Source organism: Saccostrea echinata, unplaced genomic scaffold (assembly GCF_033153115.1).
Source record: "Saccostrea echinata isolate AGI-Se365-2 ecotype Australia unplaced genomic scaffold, CSIRO_AGI_Sech_v1 ptg000054l, whole genome shotgun sequence".
NCBI lineage: Eukaryota > Metazoa > Mollusca > Bivalvia > Ostreida > Ostreidae > Saccostrea > Saccostrea echinata.
Window position 1 is genome coordinate 49,831,028 of NW_026889803.1, and position 20,083 is coordinate 49,851,110.

General features: G+C 31.2%; 1 protein-coding gene across 1 annotated transcript; it reads right to left on the bottom strand.

The window, feature by feature from the left end:
* Positions 1 to 6,258: 6,258 nt before the first annotated feature.
* On the bottom strand, positions 6,259 to 20,083 carry LOC133204982 (guanylate cyclase 32E-like). Its single transcript, XM_061340722.1, has 6 exons — positions 19,121 to 20,083; positions 10,731 to 10,862; positions 10,116 to 10,230; positions 7,458 to 7,556; positions 7,075 to 7,166; positions 6,259 to 6,453 (listed from the first exon to the last, which is right to left on the bottom strand). The coding sequence occupies exons 1-6, from the start codon at positions 20,081 to 20,083 to the stop codon at positions 6,259 to 6,261; spliced, it is 1,596 nt and encodes a 531-aa protein (XP_061196706.1).

Here is a 20,083-nt window from a genome sequence, read left to right on the forward strand (position 1 = left end):
ATTGCTTTGGTTCAATCTTTCATATATTTATTATTTTATTATTTCAAAATAACGCCTTTCCATTTTTGGATATAACTCCTTTTCAAACAGGCCGGTAGTACGAATGCGAGTAGGGGGGGGGGGGCTCCCTCACCCCACTTTTTGGGAGAATAGTCTTCCTATAGTTAAAATATAAAAAGTCATTTATTGATTGCTTAGTCCCTTAACATTTTTTTGCAGTATAGTTAAACTCGGGCAAGTCATTGCATTTAAAAAAAAGTTTTACCGAAAAGTTAGAAAAAGATTCCTCTCAAGTTTAGGCAGTTTATTTTTTTTCGGGGGGGGGGGGGGGGGCGGTTGTTTCTTGTTTTTTTGTTTGCTTTATGGGAGGCTCCCCCTTCAAAAGCATTGGCCTGTCAAAGATATAATAATGGCTCTTCAAAAGGCATAATAACGGCGTTTGGAAAGGCGTATTAATGCCTTTTAGAAAGGCGTAGTAACGCCTTTTAAAAAAGCGTAATAACGCCTTTTGAAAAGGCGTAATAACGCCTTTTAGAAAGGCGTAATAACGCTTTTTTAAAAGGCGTAATAACGCCTTCTGGAAAGGCGTAATAACGCCTTCTGGAAAGGCGTAATAATGCCTTTTGGAAAGGCGTAATTACGCCTTTTTTCGCGTTATAACGCCTTTTGGGAAGGCGTAATTACGCCTTTATTTGCATTATTACGCCTTTTTCCGCGTTATAACGCCTTTTCAAAAGGCGTTATTACGCCTTTTAAATTTTTTTTACCATAGTTGATGCTAATAGGCTTTTGTATCTTCTAATATCGACATGTTGCTGCTATCAATTTTGAATTTCTTCTTATGTGTATCCTTTACTTGTATAACCGGGGGGGGGGGGGGGAGGGGGAGCAAATTGGTATCAATAAATGCTATCTTATCTTATACAGCGTTACCAATGGATTTTTTAAAAGAGGCAGATCAGGAAAATGATGCTGTCCATTCCCAGTTAAAATGTTTTATTTGTCCTAAATACGTGATTATTTAACAGGCAGCGAATCATGTGGTGATGATAACGACTTTGTTTCACATAACAGCATAATGAAAAATCCCGAGATACATGTAGCTAACCTGAACTTCTTGGATGTTTTTTAAAAGGCGAAAGAGAGTAAGTTATTTCACCTCATATCTAAAAACCCATGTCTTATCCGCAACTCCTCTTGTACCACTGAATAAAATTAAATGAGACTTCCACAGAATCTTTATTACATAATGTCATTGTGACATCCTATTTACTTTTAGACTGGACACATATTTAAGGTTTCCCATAGCAAAACATAGACACTGTCATTTTTCTATACTAGTAATATTGAGAGGTACCCATCTCTTATCCGCAACTCCTTTTATACATTGTACCACTGAATAAAATTTAATGATTCTTTTACAAAATGTTTATTACACTGTATTACTCTTGACTGGACACATATTTCAGGTTTCCCGTAACAAAACGTGGACACTGCCATTCTTTCTTCAATATCAGAGGTACCCATTTCTTATCTGCAACTCCTCCCATACCACTGGATAAAATTTAATGATATACTTTCACAGAATCTTTATCACATAGTGCCATTGTGCACCTCCTACGTTATGTTTGGATTGGACAGATATTTGAGCTTTCCCATAACAACAAATAGACTTTGCCATTATATTCATATGAGATCGGGGGTATCATTTGTGAGCTCTGTCCTCACAGTACCTCTAGTTTGATTTGTCACTGTGTACATGATTGTACCTCCACCGCTTTTTTGAAGATTTTTTTTATCCATGTCAGCATTGTAAATAAATAATTAATTAATAGTAACTCAAAATATGTTACATTTAATAAAGTCCAAAAATATCATACTACTTCAGCAGAAGTGATCCTCCAACAGATTGGAGAAAAATAAACTTTATTGTTACCACTGTTTGCTTTGACAACATTATTGCAACCGTATTTTTTCTTCTTTGTTTTAGATAGATCGCGTGTTCTTGATTAAACAAAAAGAAATCTAAAGCAATAAATCCAAATTAATGTTTAAAAAAATCCAATTCTTTCAACACATTCAAAATCAAGTACTCCACTTTCATTCGGGTCAAACCGAGTAAATACAAGAAGGAATGAGAGGTTGACTTTCTGATGAGGTTTGAAGTTCTTCAATGAAAACTGCAGTTTCTGTATCAACCAATGTTGGCAATTAAGGAATGTTTTTAAAGTTTTGTGTGAGTTATTAGTGTGTAAATCACTCAGACTTGTCACGTAGGCATATTTCATGAAGCGCGCTAGCGCTTCATGAAAAATATGCCCACGAGCAAGTCTGTGTGATTTACACACCAATAATTCACACTAAACTTAAAAACATTCCTTATATTTACATTTTACAAGTTTAAAAGCACCAATAATATACTCAATATTTAAATTTCTTGCTGCCCTATATCATTACATTTTTTACTAACGTCTCTGTAGCCTCATTGTGACGTCACTTTAGCGCGAGTTTCACAGCGTTTATTTCTACGCGTGAGTATACACAAAAATGACTTTCAAATCAATTTCACAGTTGGCTAAGTAGAAAAACACAGCAAATGTAAATATTCCCAATCAAATTTCTGTTTCTTTCATTGTGAATCTCAACAAAGTCATACAATTTAATTTAAATCCCACTGCTATCGATCTCAATTGATGTGTTCAGTCACAACATAATGCCATTAATTTTTTTTATTTGATATCTAAGTTTGTTCCTCTTTTTTTCTTGATACCGATAAGTTTTGTCTTTAAGTAGACATTAATTATTTAAAATGTGAGGAGCAAAAACAATTCAATTATACATGTATTAATAAAATGTACGATTTGATTGAAAAAATTGAATTAATTATTTATTTTTAATAATAAGTTACCCCGATTATTATTTTGAATAAGATAATAGATAATGCTGCTGCTGTTCTCTCTTATGTAAAGATTTTGTTTATTGTTGTGTATTTTGATTTCCAAAAAACCATTGTTAATTTACAGCATGGATCAACAATTTACATATGAAACGGGGATCAAGACCATCTCTTCCCCCCTATATCCTTTTGAAGTACAATACATGTACATGTAGAGATATTAAAATGATATAATTAGACTTTAAACTTACTTGTTAAAAACATAGGTATCTGCCTCAGATATTAACTCACCATTTTAATAATTAGTTCAATTTTGATTGTCAGTTATTATAGCTGTCTTTGGGATTTTCTTCCCAATACGATAATAGTTTATATTCAGTAATAACAACATATAATACTAACGTTTTTTTTTTATTAAAAATATATTTACATGCATTAAAATAATATGCTTTTTATTATGAATCTAAGCATCGTTTTTAAATTTGATTCAATATATAATCTTAGAACTGTATCGTATGCTGTATTATATACTCAGTAAAAGGAATTCTTACAATTAAGGTCAGACGACACGTTCCTTCAGTAATGTATTATTTTTCCCAAAAAAATTTCATGAAGTATTGCTACTTCAAACAAGTTTCCTTACAAAAATTTAAGATACCTTACGAGGCATTTATGCAAGATGCCAGAGGGTGTTATTTACTATATAATCCTATTGGATATCACTAGCATTGCCAATATCACAATTTTGGGTGTCTTTATCTAGTTAGAAATTTTGAAAACAGTTTAAAAATCTCAAGATAATGAAAATTATGATTGATTTGTTGTATATTACGAAGAGATACAAAACAGATATTTAAGCAACGTGTCGTCAGACCTTAACTGATATTCCAGAAATTCCTTTATCTTATATATAATATCAAAGTAGTACATAATATAAAATGTTCTTGACATATTTTTTACGTCCATCTCAAGCAGAATACCTTCTTTTAGAAGCTACGTGATGCTTTCTCGGTAAACCCATGGTAGCAACAGCATTTAATGCTAATGAAAAAAAAAAAAATCTGAAAATAGGCATTAAATATTTCATATTCTGATGAGAAAAACGTCATCTGTACAAAAATTGATCAAAGCGCACTTCATAAAGAGTGTGTACAAGTAGTCCACGTAATCATCCCTTCCCTTTGTGAGTATAATTAACTTCAGCCCAGAAGTCAATTAAAGTTATTGAAATGGGAATTTTCCACAAATCCTCCGAACATCATCATTAGGGCAGTGTCGGAGGAAGCCAGCAGTCAAAGTCTGTCAGACAATTACGGCTTAACGATAACAAAGTTAGTTATAAACCATGTCATGTCACATTACATAAAACGAAAACATTTTTATTCTTCTGGTTGGCAACATGGGGGAAGTTTAAAGTGAAGGTTAACTTTGTGATCTATTGTACGAAGGATACACACAAATGTTATATGGTTCAAAATGTACGATTACCATCATTAAACCTGCAGAATCGATAAATTATTATTAATGTAACGTAGATTTGCTTTTTAGTTCGAATGTCTCTCCAAATATCTTGCTTCGATAATGTATTACAGAGAAAATACTTCATGACAAAACCTGTATTACATATGCATGCTCTATCGACCAACCTTCCACTACAATACAAATCCACATACGGATGATTTTGTACGGAAACAACAAGTCCACATACAGTGATTTTGTTGAACTAAACTATAGTTGTAACTTATATACATGTATGGTGTCTATGATGTCATAGTTTCATAGTTCTTATATGGTACCAAAAATGATATAAGAACATTGTTTTAAACTTTTTTTTTTCAATTTAGTATACAGAGACTTTGTCGTCTCGAGCCAACCGAACAAGTAATTCAAATTGAAGCAAGAGAGTTGAACTACATATCAAATGGCTGTGATGTATACATGGCGTGCATATAGATTATATTTTTTTTCATGTTGGATTCATCCAATAATTAAGAGTCTTGCTATTTTTAAAAGTTGGATAACGCTAAATAAATACAATATTATTCAATGATAATCTTTTTCCCTCCCAAATGGTTTGTTTTTTTCCTTATAAAGATTTTCAGACAGCCGCATGTATGACGAACGATTTCTCTCTCTGAATCGATGATACCCGGTCTTAATGTTTGATGTGTATTACTTTCGCTATAAAAATAAAAATGAGGTCTTGAAATGCAGCCTCTACAATTTAATCTTCTTTCTTGTCGAAATTTCTAGAACCCCCACCACTGACGGTTTTCTACTTTGCTCTAAGATTTTACGACTCCTCTTTTCGTTCTTCCCAGTTTTTTTTTTTTTTTGGACTTGGTTAGTCTCTGACATACAGAGTACTAACCTGAGGAAGTCTTCATTTGCCCCTGTCCAATATGTTCGCGATCATATGATGTATTTCTGTTCCTTTGATGATGCATCTCAAAATTTTCATTGATTTCTATTGACACACCTGTTTTCTTTGGCTTTGTGGAACCATAGGTTTAATACACACTGTGTCAGATCATGTGGTTCTTCGCAAAGCAAAATATTACTTAAAAAACATATGTTTAGCCTATGGGTTTTTGCATTTCAGGTTTGTGACAGAAAAGTGCACAGCAACTCGAACAATATACATTTATATGTTTGAATGTCGTATTCTGTTATGCTATCAATTTTCAATATTGATACATCTTCCTACTTTACATCCGTTTCTAAACCTTAAAGATTTTCATTGTGAAATTACATGTAGGAGTCGATGTCTTATTTCTTCCCTAAAGTGTTCCACATAAACTCCGATCTTTTCCTGGATTTTCTAAGTCCAGTTCTGGCTTATTACCTTTCCTGGCTGGTTCACTAGTACTACATACGGCTCGTTTTTGTTGACATTTTCCTTTCGTCACCTCAGTCTTCAAATTGCCAATTCAAGTTGAAGATTCATTTGTAATCTTTGCCTTAGCTAATACATGTATTGATATTTTCTGGTCAATATCAAACAATGTTGAGGTCAAATATTCTCTAATATAAAATTATAACGTCTGTCTCACCCATCTTGAAAGGCAACATTTATTGAAATGTATGAATAATTTTTGGTTGCATTTCTTTTATAGCTATTTTGATACATGGGTATTTATGATATTAATAAGAATAGAAAATGATTGGAGCTAAAATAATCAAGCAAGTCCTTAAATTAGTTTATTTCGTAAATAACATGCACAAATAACAATTATTTTAACAAAATCAATGATAAATCGCACAAGATTTTTTCTTCATGTTGAAATGAACATTTTTCTGCGACCATAATGTATTTTGAAAATTGCATTAGAGGACAATACCCAACTTCCATGTTCCAAGTGCTATGTTTTGAAATCTGATGAAATAGCATTGTCAGTAATAGATGAATGTGTTCTTGACTCTAGGGTGCTTCTAGAATCGGAAATTAGATTCCCCATTTTCTTCTTTCGGGGTACGAACTTACAGACCATGCTATCGTTCACTTCATCCATGTCTTCTCGGCCTTTCAGCCAGTATGTCGTCATCATTCCCTTTCCCTAATAGTAAACAATATTTACTCTACGTAATAAAGTCTGATATTGTTAGTTGCATGAAAAATTATGATTCATATTAGTAACTCAAAAAATGGATATGTTGTGAATTCTTTACAAATATCAACCTTTTATTCTTTTAAAAAGGCGCCTTTTTAAAATTTAGAAGAAAACAAATTTTTAAAATGCATTACTCGAAATGTATGTTGATTTAGAATCTGAACATGTTGAAATGATACAAAGTGTAACATGTAATGAAGATAAAACACAAAGAATCATTTTAACATACCGGTATGATATAATATATGAATATATAATTAATACTTGAAAGTACTCTAGAAACGCTATTCAGAAAAAAAAGAGGATTGAAAAAGTGAGAAAGTAATCCTCTTGTTTCTGAATAGGTTTCTAGAGTACTTTCAAAAATTAATCATATATTCATATATTATATCATACTGGTGTGTTAAAATCAGGATAAAGTATCATATAACTCATATATTCATATATTATATCATGCCGGTATGTTAAAATCAGGATAAAATATCATATAAATTATATATTCATATATTACATGTATATCACACCGGTATGTTAAAATCAGGATAAAGTATCTGAGATAACAGGTACCTTGATTTCCACCTCTCCTCTTTCTACTAATGTAAATTGTCCGGAATTAAATAAAATGTCATAGGTGGCTTCACTGCAGTGGATTTTCATTGCTATGATATAGAAAAAAAATATCTATGTTATAAAAACAAATGGAAGTTTTATATGTCACTTGGAGAGATTTTCATAAAACATAAATAGATAAAATGAATTTTTACATATTTGGAGTTTATACGAACGTTTTATTGTCAGAGTATCTCTTTTCTAGACGATGGCTTTCGACTAATACAGAACTAAAATGACTAAAATTTTATATTCAAGGGGGAGATACTCGTAAACAAATGAAGAGAGAAATTTCATCCTTAATATTTGTCTTGTTTTTATTAATTTTTCAGCCGACATACGTAATCCAGTGGACTCCATTCTGGAAGCGGTATTAATGGTGTCACCAAAGAGACAATATCGCGGCATTTTGATCCCAACTACTCCAGCCACACAGGGACCTGATAAAGAAAGCCAAATATGTGTAAGGTATGAAAAAGGTGAAAATAACGAACAATGAACAATGATCAATCGTGAACAGTGCAACGTCACTTAACCCCTGGAAACACCAGAAACACCAGGTAGAATCAGGTGCCTAAGAGGAGTAAGAATTCCCTGTCGACCGGTCACATCTGCCGTGAACCCTTTATACTGATCAGTAAACGGAGTTATCCGTCTTAAAAATTAGAATGAAAACGATGGTTTCACGATTGCTGTTAAAAAACAAGCATTCTGAGAGTATTGCATTAGCAATACTAGTCCCCTACCGGCAAGTGTAATCTGGTTCCCGTTAAAAATTGAAAATGCCATAATTCCGTCAAAAAGCACTGAAGCGGAACGAAATGTAAACTTGATCTGTAACTCATCAAGATACACTCACATGCCAAAAATCAGATCAATATCTGCAAGCGTTTAGAAAAAAAGTGCGAAAAACCAAGTGGGACAGACTGACAGACAGACAGAGGGACAGACAGACGGACAGACCGACAGACGGACGGACAGACTCAGAGGAAACCTATAGTCCCCTCCGGTTTCACCGGTAGGGGACTAAAAACAACAATCATACATCAGGCTGTGTTGCAAACAAAGACATTATACCAACCTTAAAATTTGCAAAATGATTACTTTAATGGGGATTTTTTGAAATCCCTGTAACATCAACTTATTTGTCAGTAACCCTTTAAATTGATTAAATGAGAACATGTTCTTGCGTATCGAATCAGTTGGGAAACATAAACACTATCCGCAGGTGATAGTGGAATAATACTACATAAAAAAGGGGATGTTGACAATGGAAATGCTTCAATCATCCCGTTTATCAGATAGTTTAGTTGTTAGTTGATCATTAACGTGTAAAGTCAGAAAACATCCAAATATGGAATAGATGTGGCAGACTCTGTGTTGTCTTTCATTTCGAGTTCACTGTGATATATCAAGTCGACACTAAATGAAAATATTATCAATAAAGGTCGTTGATATATCTAAATGTCTAAATAAGAGGCAACCACAAAATTTCTCTTCTTCTCATGTGGAAGATTTTGATTTAATTCTGATTCATTAGAATGTAATAAGATCGGCAAATAAAGCAGCACAGTGAGTAGTCATCGAAATCCCAATAGTTGTTTAAAAAAAAAAACCTGGCCTTCAAAGACTATAGATTTTTCAGAATTCCAGGATCTTTTGAAAATCAATTTAAAAGTCCGTGTGTTTAGGGCCCACCATTTTTTTTTCAGTTTTATTTATATTTTTGTGTTCAATAGTGTTTTTATCTACAGTTTATATTTTGAATCATAACTCCTTAAACAAAATAATTTATAGAAGAGCCGTCCCAAGATATGAAATTTTTGAATTCCATTTTTATTGAAGAAGAATTGTTTATGATTTGAAAAAGACTAGTCTTTAATTCATTATGTAAAATGGTTGTACAAATTATAGAAAAGTCATACATTTTGATGCTATTGATTTTGAAAAAAAAATGATTTCACAATGAGTTCTTGGCAGTTTTTGAGAATCCACATTTGATTTCACCATTTCTTGAATATGTTGTAGTGTTCGTCTGAAGTTTCTCTTTCGCAGCAATTAATATTTTTGTGAGGCTTAATAGAACATTTACTGGACCTTGATTTTTATAAAGGTTTGGAATCCAGTAAAGGTACGGTAATTCGAATATTCACTTTTGCTGACTGGAATGTTAAAAGTAATTTAAAACTGAAACGTGATTTTGAAGAATTTATCCCTTGAAAGGGAAGTTGAATATAAGTTGGATTACCAAATGTGCAATTTAAGCCAAGTTCTTTTAAAATACAATTGTAATAAGGAGGCTGCAATCAAAGACAAATTGTTTCAAACTTGGTTAGCTGTTGTAGTGTTTCAAATTCTTTTATGACTCTGGAAAGTTTCAGTGTTTTGAAAACAGAAAGATAGATGGTGTGCATTTTGCCTTTTTCTTGTCTAATTCGATTATTTTAAAAATCTTCTTAAATCCTTTTTTTTTCTTATATTCAAAGCGTCGATGTCTTCCTCTTTATTTTTAGCCAGTCGTCTTTCAAGAGTAACCGGATGACATATAAAACAAAAAGACAGTATTTCTGCATTTTCATTCCAACCTTTCCCGCCATACAGGGTCCTGATAAAGAAAGTCAATCCTTTGAGGACAGAAAAATGAGAAGTATCGCGGTATTTTAACCTCAACAAACACACAGGGACTTAATAAAGGAAGCCGAACATATGTAAATAACTGATTGACATTATACAGAAAATAACAGACAACAGGAACATGATGAGGTAATTCGATAGTGATAGGATCTGATTTTGAAAATCGATTAAATTCATATACATATTCAAATCCAAAATCTGTCAATTATTTATAGAGTATAAGAAATTAAATTCTTCAAATGTATATAAATAAATTAGACACAATAGATTTTTTTCATGTTTAAAAGATCTCTTTACTGTTATTCAGAAATCAAAAATGCAGATACATGTAACTATTTACACGTGTATAGTGATTTAATGTCTACCTGTATGAATTCCTATCCGTATTCGGATGTGATCTTTTCCGACTGTTTTTGGAATGAAAACTTGTTTAATTGCGGCTAGCAAATCTATGGCCATAGTTGCTATTTCCTCCGCATGCTGGAAAAAATACAAGTTTTCATTAAGTGCTGGGAAGAAATTAAAGGGTATTCCTGTTTAAGGTTAAGAAACACCAAAAATCCATTATCTTTTCCGGATCTGCTTTTCAATATCTAAGTTTAATTGATAGCCCATCCGCTAGCAAGTTGTAATTGAAAAATATATGAAATTGATTTTGTAATCAAAGCAGTTCGGCGTCCTCTAAGAGTATTCATTTGATTTTTTTCATGAAATGAAGGAATCTTCGTAATCAGGTGAGAAAATACCTATGATTACGATTTTCAAATTAGATTTTTCTTTTTTGCCATACATGTATTACAATGAAATGTATGGAAATAATGAACAGTATTCAAGCTCAAAAGTCCATTAAACAATGTCAAACAAGGTGAAAACTTACTTACTAGTAGTTTTTTTGTCTTACATTTAGAATAAACTTTTGTCAACTTTCATGTAATAAACGTTAATCTCATCAAATCAGGGAAAGATTTCAAGATCGTCACCTTTTCACCGTTTCTGTTGGGCACCCCGCTAGCTACCATATAAGCATCACCTATAGTTTCGACCTTGTAGACGTCATATGTTTCTATTCTCACATCAAAGATGGAGTAAATAGTATTCAGTAATTCCACGACCTGAAAAGAAATTTAAACCTTAAAATGATGGAGGAAAATTATTATAGTGTGAAGAAAATTTTATAACATAAGAATGCTAACTTAAATGAGTAGATTCAATCTGGCCCGTTTTAAAATATTTTTTAAACACAAACGTTTGATTATGATCATATGTGTTGAAGAACTAACATCGTTATAATAGGACATCAAAAGTATTTGTCATATCAAATCAAAGAACAAATAATATTTAAATTCATCTTCCTCAAGTGAAAACAATATGTTTGAGGGCATTTTAAAAGATATGCTTCTTAGCAAAGCCTTGATATAGCCTTGATGATAAACAATGAAGATTTTCTGGTGGTTCATCTAAGTCTGTTTGAGCACCAGAAACAAGGATAATTCTAAAATAATGGTAAATCTGATCTTCTATTTCCGGCTATGAAACGTTTGTCACCTCTTGTCTAATAAAAATCGATAAGCATCAACATTTCTGAGAACTAGGATACTATTGCAAACCTTCTCTGTTTTGATTGAATCATCCGATATCCGGGTATGGTTATTTGTCTTTTTAGATAGAAATTACATCAGCAGTCAATAAAACAGATATGGTTAAAAGGCAACAAGGCTCACACGAATCTACTTGTTACTCAAAAATTCGTAGACGCTCCTTACCGTATTTCTTTACCCTAAAGTTAAAAACCATGCACTTAATAAGTTCAATCGACAGTATAATAATTATATTTTTCCGTTTTACTTGTGAAAACATTCCTTTAGAATTTCAAAGTAATTTTTAGGTTTCAATTTTATTCCTACTTCAGCTCCAATATGCTTATTGGCTATGACTTAAATCTTCTATATACTGTTGACGTTTTTTTTCCCCGAGTGGGATTAATCTTCTCTATCTACGTTTTCACAAATTTTCCGCGAAAATTTGTCCAGCATACCTAATGTGCATTTCAGAAATAAAATATCAGTCCAAGAAATCAGCATAAGTAACCTACATGTGGATTAAACAGTAATCGTCATACCGCGGAATTATATTTCATGAATTTTAAGTTTCGATCTTACCACAATCCTCAGGGCCAGAGGTATGACAAACATGAATCTGCAATACACCAAATTACATTCTTTGAGATAACCAATGTTTAAGAACTAAAGTATATTTTACTTTCCTGTGTAAACACTTTCACCCCTGTTTTAACCCAAGAATCTGCTATGGTTTCAGCAAAGTAAAATTGTAGTATTCAGAATAGTTTAAGTTTCGTCTCAATTTGAAATTACAGCCTTTTTATTGTTTTAAAAGATTTAATTAATTAAAAGATTTTTGTCCTAAATGACTAATTGAAACATCTTTCTAACTACGAATTCCCGTGTTGACCTTTTTTAAAAAAAGAAGACTTTTTCAACAAAAAATGGTTTCAGGAAAAACAATTTTCTATTGTTGTTACATATACAATAAGTTATATTAAAAGGTATTTAAAAAAAGAAATAATCATATGTTAAAACTTTTCAAACAAAACGTACATTCAGACACAAGTAAGTGTACATTGCATTTATCTATTCTGTGAAAACATTAGCGAAATCAGATGCCATTTACTACTCTGTATAGTGTTACGCAGTTTAGCCCTTTGGAATACCAGTGTTTTGTTTATCTTTATCATCTGATTGAAATAGGAGTATAGTCTAATTTAAAAAATATGAGCAATGTCCAATGAAACTATACAATTTCTGAGCAGATCAAACACGGACATTTGACGACATCAATTGGGATCAGGTGCCATGGAGGTGTAAGCGTCTCCTGTCGACCTGTCACACTGGCCATGTGTCCTTTGTCATGATCAGGTAAACGAAGAAATCCGTAGTCAGTATTCGGTATGAAAAAATAACCTAACAATTTGTATGAAAGACGTCAGTAAACAATCGACCTAACGACAGTCTGTATTTGCAAACGATGTCATTGTATCGACTTTAGAAATTGCTTTATGTTGACTTCAAACAAGATAGTTGATTCATTATTTATTATAAATAGGAACGCTAAACCTCATGTTTTATAAAACTTGAAAATTAAATAATAATATATTTATTGAATGAGTCATATGCAAATTTTATCAGAATTCTGAACTCTGATCACAGTTTAATGAAGTGAACATAGTGTAGAACATTATATGGTATGTTTCTATCGGAAACAAACGGGAAAAGACGCATCCATTGACCTTCCTTTCAATATCTTGATGATGATATACAATGATGCACACGTTAAGATATGTCCTAATTTGCCCTTTTCCTACTTAAGATTTCATGTATAACAGGTACAACATGATATAAGAAAAATAGTCTATTATTTGATTTCACATATATCTAATTGATCTTCCTTGTTTCTGTAGAAGATTAAACATGAAATAGAGACTAAGCTTATTTAAATGAACTTTTTAAGTTTTGTATTAAAATTTAGAGAATTTCCTTATTTCGTTTTTAAGAAGAAAATAAAGATTCTAACATGCATAATGCGCATTTCCTCGGTGTACGTTGTTAAGTACAGTGTAGTATTTCCTTGATTTTAAAATTTAACACTACATGTTAAAAGATAAAATTTGAGTAAAGTTTATAATCAATGTGCATTCTGTAAAGCAGAAATATGATTTTAATCTGGCAATGTCAAATTAAACTGTAGAACAATTTCTAGATAACTTTGTAAGTTCTGTCGCTAAATATAGAAGTTATACAGATTTATCAAAATCCTTCAATATTTTACCTATGTCCATGAAGCAAAGCATTTACTATGTCCATTATCAAAATCTCAGTCCCGCACCTGCTAGCGAAAGATGGTCATCTTTGCTTCAAAATTTAAATGACAAGTAATAACCCCCCTCCCCCCCTGCGTTTTACCCTTCCATTAGTGAAGCGGGGAAAAATATTACAATGACAAAATTATGTTCACTTTATATGCATATGTATGTATTGTAACATTGTTTATTTCAAATAAGAAAATGAAAAAAAAAAACACCAAAAAACACGAGCCTCTAAACCTGTTAAGAATGAAGATATGATCATTATCAATTTATAAAACTAATGTCTTATGGATTTGATATTCAGAACCCAAACATTGCCCATGTCATAATATAAAATAAATTTTAGCTATTCTAAAGATATGATATATTATATTTTGTTATCAAACAGATTAAAAAAAAAGTAATATTCTATATTCTTATATTTCTATCTTTAAATTTTAGGAAACGGTGGCAATCAAAGTTTAATAGTACTTGTTGTTCTATCAAGCATCATCACCGGTTCAGCTTAATATTTTTATTTGTAGTTTACTCAATATGTCGTTTAAGATTTTCCGTGAATAAAAAACATATCAGACTTATTCACGTTCATTTTTCGAAAGTCTTTTAAGTATTCTTTTTAACCCACTTTTACGCCATATTTCTGAAGAAAACATGTTTTGGAGGTTTAAAATTTATCATGATGAAACTATGGAGATAACGAACAATATTCAAGCTCAAAAGTCCATTAAACAATACAAATTTTGGAGCAGAGCAAAGACGGACCTCTAAAACATCAGAGGTGAATCAGGTGCCATGGAGGAGTGAGCATCCCCTGCCGACCGGTCACACCCGCCGTGTGCTCCTTGTCATGATCGAGTAATAACGGAAAAATCCGTCGACAATTCAGTGTGTAAAAAAATAATAGCCTAGCAATTAGCATGACAAACGTCAGTCAGCATTTGACTTAAGGACATACGCATCGTAGTTTGAACTTTATTGTCTTTTTCCCTGGAGCTGAAGAGTTCCAATACTTAAAAGAACTGAGTGCTACATTTTAATGTCTATATATGCTATTGTACACTTCTTCTAAAACGAACTGGGATAAAGAAAACATCTAGAATATATGTTTAGTATTTTTTGTATATTTTTATACAAGAATTTTCATCAATTAATATCTTTTCAAACCACCTGGTAATGCATGCTGATTTTTTTTTCTACGAACATCTGATGGCACTATAATCTTTAATTAAGAATATTTCGAAAAATTATCAGTGGGTAAGGTACCTTGCGTATGTCCTTAATGATAATTTGTATTTGCTGACAAAGTCATTGTATCGACCATAGAACTTACGAAATGACGACTTTAATCGAGACTGCTGATATTCTTGTTTCATCAACTTGTTTGTCAATAACTTACCTCGTTTTAGAAAGAGCATGCTCTTGCGTATCGAATCAACTGAGAGATATAAATCCCGTATGCATGTGTTGAAGTTATATTGTTGCATAAGTAAGGGGAGTTGACGATTGAAAAGTTAAAGTCATCACGTTTATCATAAAGCTTGTTTGTTAGATTACCATTAACGTCCTTTTCTAGTAAAATATCCAAATATGAAACAGATGTGTCAGACTCTGTGGTATCTTTTATTTCAAGCTCACTGGGATATATCGTATCGACATAAGAATGGAAATAACCATTGTTAATTGACAATACGTCGCAGATATATCTAAATGTCGAGTTGAAGGCAACAGCAAGTGTTTTGTTCTTTTCACGTACAAGATTTTGAACAAAATCTGCTTCATGTGAAAACAAAAATAGGTGTGCTTATAACGGGGCGCAAGTGGTACCCATGGGAATTCCTATAGATTGTTGGAAGACCTGGTCTCCAAAAACACATAGATATTGTCAATCAGAAACTCAAGCATCCTTTTAATATCAACTTCAGAGTATTTGTGTGTACAATCAGAATGTTTTTAACAAAATAATTTTGCAAATGACCTATGACAAGGTAAGGAAATTTACGAGTTCCATTTTTATTGAAAAAGCAGCTGTCAATGATCTCAAAAAGCCTGGACTTTAATTTATCGTGGGGAATGGTAGTATATAAAGTTGAAAAGTCGTAAGTTTTTATTGTTGATTTTGGTAAAATTTTGTGATTTAAAATTTTCCAAAAGTTCCTTGGAATGTTTAAGTATCCACATCTGATTTACACCACTTCTCGAATATATTGTTGCACAGTACTCCTGAAGTTTCTCCTTCACTGCTGTTAATATTTTAGTGAGGAGTAAAGAAAGATGCTTGGTAAAACATTTACTGGAACCCGTTATGTATCTTTGTTTGTAAGGATTTTTATGAAGTTTTGGAATCCAATATAGATATGGTAAATCAAATTCATGTTGGTTGTTAGGAATATTAAAAATATTCAAAACTGACATCATGTATAGAAAATATTTATAAAACGGAAGCATTCTCTTTCAATCAGAGAAATGTCTTGTTTAACATTTATAAATACATGTATACGTTTACACCTCGTTTTTGCAGAAGTACTACGATGTGTTATCTTGACAACGATATTTTCAATTAACTGCTGGTATTTTTTTTTTCGATATTTAAGCAATGTCAAAGAGAAGTAAATCCCCTAATAAAAAAAATCTACAACTCTCTTATGAACGGCTTTTTTAACAGACATTCTGCTCTGCACAGGCTTGTTAGGTTTCTTAATTGTACAAAATAAAAAAAAAACCGTCCACTTACAAAAATATCAATTCATGCAGTCTTTTAAAAACTAAATTCACTGTTCTTTAATATTGTGACAAAATATTCACGTTATCAGTTTGAGCTTGCTTTAGCAAGATTATGAATATCAACTATTAGATTTTTCCAAACATATCGGAAATTTGCAGAGAAGATGAATAGATAGAAGCTGTACAAAACTCGTCAAACCTGTGTAAATCATGGCGAGAAATTTACATTTATCACCTATATTTCAATACCATGTCAAAGAAATATGCTACATTCACAAAGTTGGAGCGCCATTTTTTAACACACGAGGTTGAAAGTGATTAGACACATTGATTAATATAGATTTTATATATATATATATATCATTTTCTGTTTTAATCGCGCATTATATTGACCTTTTTTTTCATTAAGATTTTTTTTTCCTATTAGATTTTTCCAAACATATCGGAAATTTGCAGAGAAGATGAATAGATAGAAGCTGTACAAAACTCGTCAAACCTGTGTAAATCATGGCGAGAAATTTACATTTATCACCTATATTTCAATACCATGTCAAAGAAATATGCTACATTCACAAAGTTGGAGCGCCATTTTTTAACACACGAGGTTGAAAGTGATTAGACACATTGATTAATATAGATTTTTTTTATATATATATATATATCATTTTCTGTTTTAATCGCGCATTATATTGACCTTTTTTTTCCTTTATGAAAATGAAAATTATAATTATAAAATTATAAAGGTCATGAACATACTTTAGCAGTATGACATTCGTTATTTTTTTCTTTTTAATGCTTTGACATATCCATTATACAATGTATTATGATCAGTGTGTTTGTATGATCGGTTAAAATTAATAAGTTCAGATCGGTTAATCATCACTGATTATTTGTGTATGGTTCTTAAAGTAATTAAGCAATTTCATTTAATTTACTTTATATTTAAACAAATAAGTTAAAGATTGACTAAAGCAGTTCGTTGAGAATGTTCTTTTATATATTCATGTAAACCTTGAGCAATGAAATAGTAAACTACTACAACGATTGTAAATATAGAAAAAAAAAAGCCACATGACGTGTGCTTTTAATAAAAAAAAATATGATGGAAGATTGGATAGAAACTGTTTAAAATTCAAATTACAGTTTTTTTTTTTAATTTAATCGATATAATCTTAATTAATCTAAATTTTTTATCAAGTGGAAAAAAGAAAAGAAACTTTATGTAATAGTATTATCATATATATTTAATAAATAATGTATTGAAATATAATATTTAGATAATTTTCATTTCGCATGTTGTCGTAAATTTTTTGAAATGACTTTTTATTCGTTGAAAAATCTATTAAGATACTTTGATTGCATAAGTCTACTACATGTACATATAAGGTCTTTGTAATAAGCTGTCTTTTTTGCCTTAATGTAAAAGTTTTCATCCGTGAGAACGAGGATCTATTATCAGACAAATTTATTAGTGGGTTTAAAATTAACATGTCCTGCAGCAATGTTTCGTGTCCCAGTAATGAAATATCTCTTCTCAAGAACTGCATTGATTTTAATGAGAAAAAGTCAAAGACTGATGATTATTTGAACAGGCATTTTAATTTCTACACAAGCTAAACCACAAAGTTTATTGTTCAACCTACAAATGATAACTGCATACATGTAGGTAAGAGGATGCATTATACAACGGATAGTTTCTTATTCTTTCAGTTCTCTATCAGGGGTGGGGTAATCATAACCTTGTTTTGTTATATTTTCTAAAAACACAACTGTCCTCACTAAAGTGTGTGAAATATACTTAAGTGTGTGAAATATAATTTTACAACCATTGGCTTTATTTACATATTCCCTTATATATATATATATATATATATATATATATATATATATATATATATATATATATATATATATATATATATATATATATATATATATATATATATATATATATATATATAAAACGTAATCCTCATCAAATTAACTGTGAATAAATTTCTTGTATCTTTTGTGCAAAGAAATAAAATTAGAATAAGTACTTTCATATTATGATTATATGTGATTTATAAGTCTGTGTATATAACAGTTACATATGATAGAGTAAGTTACGTGTAATAGTGTTATAAAATAAAAAGATACAATGCATTTCATAGTTATGTGCAATCTTATAGGTTACTTGAATGTAATACATTCATGTAATAGAATAAGTCACTAGTATGTAATAGTTATTTATATTTAAATAAGTTACTTATATTCAATAGTTATATGTAACAGAATAAGTTACAAGAATTTAATGGGGAGAGAATTTATACAGACATTTTGCCTGCTATTAAATTTCATTTCATTTTGGTAATAGATAATGTTTTACTTAAATTTAAATATTATAGTAATGATAAGGTAAATAAACGTTATAGCAATAAATAATAAAATATAAGTTACATGTATCTGATTGTAATGTGTAAGAAAGTATTCTAAAGTCCTTCGCGTCAACCTTTCTAAATTTTATAAAAAACTATTTGAAACTTTCATTGACTCCGCTGGACATTATGACGGTGAATTATTGTTTTATTTCACGTTTTAGTTTGATGTCTTAAAATAAATAAAATGATAGAGGTGTAGTTTGTGCATAATTATATAGATTCAAAGATTATATATATATATATATATATATATATATATATATATATATATATATATATATATATATATATATATATATATATATATATATATATATACTTGGCAAAACAGATATAGAAAAAAAATTACCTGCATTGGACTTATTTTGGCTGATATGGCAGTAAAACCCACTACATCACTAAAGTAAACAGTTACAGATTCGAACATCTCGGCACAAACCCCCTTTTTTGTCTTAAGGTGACTGACAACTGACCTTGGGATCATTTGAAATAGAATCTCCTCTGTTATTTGTTTTTCCTTTTCTAAGAGGATTGTCTTTTCAGATAGTTCCTCTGCAATGCTAAAAATGCCTGCATTGAATGTTCTAATGGTCTGTACCACCACAAAGAGCATCACAAAGACGAAAAAGGACAGGATACAGATACAGACGATCCTAGTTACATGAAAGGCTTTCTGGTTATTTAGAGCTGTTACTAAATTATGTTGATAGTAATATACTTGACTTCGGATATCGTTACTGACAAAGACAACATGGGAAATGTACGAGGAGAAATCTTCTGTTCCAGATAAATCATGGCAAAGGGAATTGAGAATGGTTTTATTGTACATCCTATTATTTACGGAACGTAAGTATACAAGCTTGGCTTGATGGTAGCTTTCAATTAAAGAAAGTCTTGTAGAGTCTTTAGTGGCTAATCCACACTCAATCATGTCCATAAGAAGGAAATGGCACGATTCCACGGCAGCTTTATACTCCAAATAGTTTGTAATATCCATGAGCTTCATCTGACTTGTATCTTTAATGGTCGATGCTATTATAACAGAGAACTGGTTTTCAAAAACCGGTACTTTTAGATACTGTATATTATAGACATCAGATGGTTTTAATTTGCCAACTGTGTTACATAGAATTGGATCGTCAGAATCATAAGACCGGCAGTATTCTGTTAAATAATGTTCTGTCCCTTCTAGAGTATTGTGAAGACTCTTAAAAATATCAGAGTCATTGGAGAAATTGACCTCCAGGATTGTTGTTCCTATATATTGTAACACACCTAAGGTTGTTTGTATTTTCTTTGTGTTTCCTAGCAT